At 37.8% G+C, this 6,000-nt stretch overlaps 1 protein-coding gene across 2 annotated transcripts in view; it reads right to left on the bottom strand.

Moving 5' to 3' along the window:
• Positions 1 to 813: 813 nt before the first annotated feature.
• Positions 814 to 6,000, bottom strand: part of SERPINI1 (serpin family I member 1) — a 53,842-nt gene continuing 48,655 nt past the window's right edge. For both annotated transcript variants that reach the window (XM_074878460.1, XM_074878461.1), the window contains exons 8-9: positions 5,372 to 5,461; positions 814 to 3,575 (exon numbers count right to left, since the gene is read on the bottom strand). In XM_074878460.1, the coding sequence (XP_074734561.1) occupies positions 3,499 to 3,575; positions 5,372 to 5,461 (167 nt within the window). In that variant the 3' untranslated portion in view covers positions 814 to 3,498. The remainder of the gene's footprint in view (positions 3,576 to 5,371; positions 5,462 to 6,000) is intronic.

The raw sequence follows: 6,000 nt of genomic DNA, 5'->3' as shown, positions 1-6,000 counted from the left end.
ACGAGCAATGAACTTAATCCAGCAACCTGTTATCAAGAATCAGAGAAAAGTTTGCAACACAAAGCAGGTTTTTTCTGGGGGTTTGTTCCCACCATCCCCATTTATGAATCTCAGGCACTTGGGTCTCATTACACTCTCAAAGTCAAGCTACTCTCCTTGATTTTCCCAAGACCTACACACACTTGAGCACCATTCAGGCTCTTCGGCTTTCCAGCAGTGCCAGAGGATCACTGTCAAGGGGAAAATGCTTCCCAGCTTCTTAGGATAGAGTGACATCTTGTGGTGTCTTCTTTTGTCCATCATTGAAAAACAAAAGTTAGCTTTGACTACAATTTTTGTTTGTTTCCAGCATAACACTAAGACCTTGTTTGTCTGAGGAATATTATGTACTTGATTCACAGAAATGGATACAACAGAGTTTGCTTTGCCATCATCAAGGCTTGGGGAAGAATAGTGAAAATTAGTGCTTGGAACAGCAACAAATCATTCTAATTCATCCAACATGACAAATTTTTGCTTGAATGTAGCACTAATCTAGAAAAACTGTTTGGTGCTCAATCATGTACAGGTGGGATTCTATTAGTTAAATAAGTGAGTCTCCAGTGGTAGCACCACTACTGAAAGGATCTGTAGGGAAAGTACTCTTTCCAGTTGCAGCTCTGAAAAGCATTTCCACCTGGGCTCCAGAACATGTACACAAGAAAGAGAGGAGATGACAGCATTAGGCAGCTGCATTTCAGACTTAAACTCCATCTGCATCACAGAAAGATCTCAGTAGACAGTGTCACAACATGGGTCACTTACACAGCACAATTATAGAAGTTTCAGTAATTTATTTTCTGATATAGCCTCCAACACAAAATACAATTTTTTTTTTTAAGACTACATACCTAAACTCACATATGAGCCACTAGTGACAAATTCCCCTTACCAAAAGAAATCCAAACAAAAAGACAAAATAATTTTGCTAGTTTTGTCTTGAAAAAGCAATAGCATCTTTGAAAGGAACATTATACAAAATCTAGATAAAAACCACAACGGAATAGTATTCATATTCCTCAATAAATTGGTAACAATACTTGAGATATTATCACTACTGAAAAGCAGTATTGTTTGAGAGCTGTTCTCATTGTGGTCTACAAATAACATCTTTGCATAATTTGGTAATACATCAATTCATGTTGTTGAAAACCAGACAATTCTTGATTTTCAAGAAACATGAACTGGCTATTTTGTATCTGTAAGGACTAGGAGATTATCAAGTGAAATAACTAGCGTTTGCATTTCTGCTTCTGGTTTTCCTATATGCCCATTTAGGCAATCCTCAGAATCAGATGTGGAATATGTAATTCCACATCATTCCACTTATACCTCTGCTCAGTTTAACTGCTAAGGAAGTCTGCACTTGCCTGATATCCTCTACAAATATTTCTGACTGGCAGCTGTCCTTCCATAATTCCATGGCTTTAGTTCAAATCTATCTTCCGTCCTTCCCTTGGTAAGAAGCATCTATGCTGCAAGGAACTAATGCAAAGAAAACACAAAATTCATCAGGAAGAACTTTTGATGGACTGAAAATAAACATGATTGAAGGTTGTCATCTGCTTTCTCACATCTTTCCAAATCAGACTGAACACCTCAAAAATTAGCCTGAAAAAAATGCAATAGCTTAAAAATTAGGCTCCAATAAGGTTACAACCACAAGAGATCCTTAGCATATGGGTCGTTTTTACAGACATTAGGTGATGTTCATAGAATCATTTAAACATGAAGAACCAGCCCTTGGGTGACCCCATGTCAAAGGAGCTGGTTTTACCTGCAGAGACTAGTTCTAGATCTTGGTAATGTTAGCCCCTGCTCCTTCTTAGAAGCACTCCCTTTTTATCTCTCCCAAGAACAACACTTTTAGCTATACAGAACTAAAATTACAATTTTTGTCTAAATTTGATTACAAAAACTGTCCCACCAAGTCTAGACTATAATATTTTAAGGGTAATAAGCAACAGCAGTACACTAAGGAGCTCCATTTTCTTCTGTGCAACAGAACTAAACAATTCAAGGAGGCAGGGCTATTCTCTGGGGAAGCATAACCAGCCCCCACAGAGAACATCCATCACTTTGCAGTTTGATCTGCATGATTTGCACCAGCAGTATAAAAGAAGTAAACGATGTGTCAAATTTTGGAAATTCTCCTTCCATGAATAACTTTGAGAGCAATATCTATGCTGTTTTGAAAGGAATGTATGCCAGAGAAGCCTATAACTAAAGTTCAGCCAATATGCATTTGTTTCTATAGAAATCAAAGGACAAAACTCCTATTGACTGAGAAGAAAGCCACTTGTTATCCAAAAGTTTGTATTTATGATCTGCTTCAAAGGAGCTCCTCCCCTCTCTTCTCCTACTCTCTTACCTTTTTAATAACTTCTGTTCTTTTTATATTTTGCACAATGAGGAAGGAAATAATTATATGCCTCTCTGGTGACAACTGGTACTTCTCCGCTTGCAAATGGAAAACAGCAGCTAATTCCCCTCCCAATATTTACTTGTGGTGTGTGTCATTCTCCTCTGTCAGCTTATTCTCAATAAAAGGGAATAAAAAGGATTATGTTGTTCCTTTAGACATTTATTTATGAATAGAACATTTTTAGACACTTAATTTTAAGGGTAGGTTGGTTTTTTTTTTTTTCCCCTGTTTGTTTTTTTTACTTTGAGAAAGATCATTCTAGATCCCTGAAGTGAGATACTGCAAAGCTTAGGTTAAAGCAGAACAACTACTTTGGGAGAAAAATATGTCCACACGAATGACATGACTATTCAACTATTTTACTTCAATCACATACATGGCTATTCTACACTGACTAGTCTCAAATATTCATGCGATCAAATTTTATTGGCATCAACACTTACGGAAGGTGAATTGCAGAGTCACATGCAGGAGCATTCATAAAAGCAACATTTTAGAATCACACGTGGGAGAGTTCACACAAAGTCTACCACAGTTATTTTATAGAATAAAATCCACTAGGCTTAATTTGTTCCATTAACTTTGATGAGACAGCATATCGCAGTCTGTTTACTACTTTTACAGGAACAGATCACATTTTCCAGATGTAGTTCTTCAATATAAATTATCATCAAGGTTTGCCATTTGCATTATTCAGAGCTGCACACATTCTGCTCCTGTCTCATTGATCAAATCAGTCTTTGGACTGTAAAAAAAATTACGAATAATGGGTTTGCAGTTTTTTGCTTTACAATTCACTAGAACAAGAAACAGTTGTTGACATGTACACAATTTTATTTTAAGGACACGGCAATCACAATGACAGAAACAGAACCATTACTTTAATACTGTAAGCTTTCCTCTGGGAACTGACTTGCACACAGTTAGATCCAAAAGCATTTAAACAGTATCTTGGGGGAAAAACACAGCAAACCTTAAATATATTAACTTCAAACTTTATGTGCTTATCTCCTCTTTTTGGTAGCTGGTGGCAGTTAAAGCTCTTCAAAGTCATGGCCACTTGTATTCATTGCTTCAGGGTGCATTACCCTTCCCATGAATAACACAGTACCTGTGGAAAAAGTGGGAAGGGAGGAAGGAAAGGAAAGATGTCAGAACCAAAAGAAAAGTTGAGGTTATAAGATGATGAATACTGGTAATAAATTTTAGGGCATGTGGTGCACAATTTTTATAGGAACATATGTCTCAGAGAACTTGGTACCCATGAAAGGCAATGGATCAACAGCCCTAGAGAAGGGGACCTCTTTGAATTCAGAACTGATACAGTACAGACAAGAACTGTGAGATCTTCTGCATTTCAGAGCCCCTCCACTTATTCTAAAAAGGCCTGATGGAAAACCCACCAGAAATTAACACAAAGGTTCACTTTCATTTCAAAGGTTCAGGTGAAGGTCCATGAAGTACTGCCACTGGTGCCAAGTGCCTATGATGCAGGACTGGTTTCTAGGCTGGGGGGACTCCAGAGGTGGCAGCTAACCTTAACTGAAGTGTGAACACCTAATGAGAGTAACCTTTGTGATCACTTCTGACCCTCGCATGCCTGAGCTGCTGGACAACGTTCCTCAAAATTAAAAGTGAGCTCCAGAAGCTCCACACCAATCAGTTAGTGGTTATTAATAGATAGATACTTTGAGTTCACAGATTTACTCCACATTAGAGCATGCAACCCACAACAAGGAATTCTCTGTATGAATACACTCCCCTACGCTATTTAATCACCATTTACATCTTCCCTGTTTTTATACATTTCTATCTAACCTGTTTAAACACAGTAATCAATCATGAGCACCCAGAGTATTCTTGAGAAGAAGCGCAATCATCACAATTTTTTTTCAAAATGTTTCTAATCTTAGATTTCTAGATTAGTAACGAGCTTTTGGGATTTAACTACAGTTCTTGACAACTCCTCTTTCTACATGCAACAGCAAGGCCCATGCAACATTAACAACTGACCCAAAATTACTCTGTTCTGATTTAAACTTTTCTTTTTGGGGAAATTTTTTTTATATTGAGTAGAGAAAAGAGCAGATACCCTCCTCCAGATACATTTTTGCCTGATTATATGTCTACAACAGCAAGGAAACTCAATTTAGTTTTGGTCAAAACTCCCCCCCAAGAGTTGGTATCATGCCTTGTGCATGAGTGACCCTACCTAGCTAGACTGTATTACTGCAATCTAAATGGTTTAATAAACATTGATACCTATGATGGGGATCTCAAATACAGAAAAAACCCATCAAACCAAATCTACTGGAGTTTGCTTGTAGAACATGTAAGATACCACAACACACAGACCAATGACAGTTTCTGGGTGCACGGTAATGGTTTGTGATCCAGTCACATCCACATCGTTAAGACAAATTACAACTACAAAACTAAGGAATTACTTATTCATCATTGCCCGTTTTGCTAGTGAGTGCTGTTCTCATCCCTCGCCTGCCACAGAGCACTTCAAGAGCACAACAGAATTATTCATAGCTGTAATATCTGTCCATTATGCAAATCATTTGGTACCAGGAACATATCTCACTGGTCTTACTGCAGCCAAGCTCTTACAGAATGCAATGATTATGGATATTCAGGGCAGTAACACTGTGCTCTCTGAAGAAAAATGGTGAATTTTCTTCCCCAGGGTTTTTGATCATGTAATCGTGAATATTTTTCAGGATTATGTAAGATTTTGGTGTTTTACCTCAGAGAAACATTAAGGGGACATAGAAAAGGTGAGTCTTTCAATATTAGGTATTTTAAGACAAATTAGGGAAAAGTCATTTTACGAGGCCAGCTCATTGATCAAAATATGCAATTTTCTTGAAAAAAATGTGGAAGAGGCTGCAATATTCTCACCTGTTCTTCTGTTTCTGACCAGAAAGAAAAAGGGATGGTCAACTATAACCTGGGGATACAGCACTGCCATTCTGCTAATGGCAATCATTCCTAAAGGAAAAAGAACATAGGCAACTTGTTAAATGTCACTGCATAATCCCCTGCTCTTTATGAGAGATACTTGTGAAGCTCATGAACAGACACCAAAGTCCTGCACTCTCAGCACTAAGCGTCACCAAGAAACAGCATGAAAAAAAAATCTCACTGAAAATGGAAGAGACCTACAGATTCACTGCATGACTGTTTATGCCTTAAGAATGATTAACAATGGAGAGTGGCACAATTTCCCAGGCTGAGGGAGCAGCTTATAAATTTTAAGATCCAAAACCTTAAGAGGAGTTATGACTCCCGTTCAGTTGTAGAAAGAAAATGCATTACGTTAGACAGCACTGCTGACCTGTTTTAAACAGCTCCAAGCCTGCAGTTGATAGTAAAAGGTAACCCTTAATAATTATGGAATATGCAACTAAATGGGCTGATCTTGCAGCTTTTAGCTCGAGCCTTTAAATAATACAGAGGTTGAAAGTAAAATTAACTGGGAACCAGGCAGAATTTGACTTTTTGTTATTTTTATTTGGAGATGCATGGAT

Source organism: Strix uralensis, chromosome 9, assembly GCF_047716275.1.
Source record: "Strix uralensis isolate ZFMK-TIS-50842 chromosome 9, bStrUra1, whole genome shotgun sequence".
NCBI classification, from domain to species: domain Eukaryota; kingdom Metazoa; phylum Chordata; class Aves; order Strigiformes; family Strigidae; genus Strix; species Strix uralensis.
This window is presented reverse-complemented; position numbering and strand designations above follow the sequence as displayed.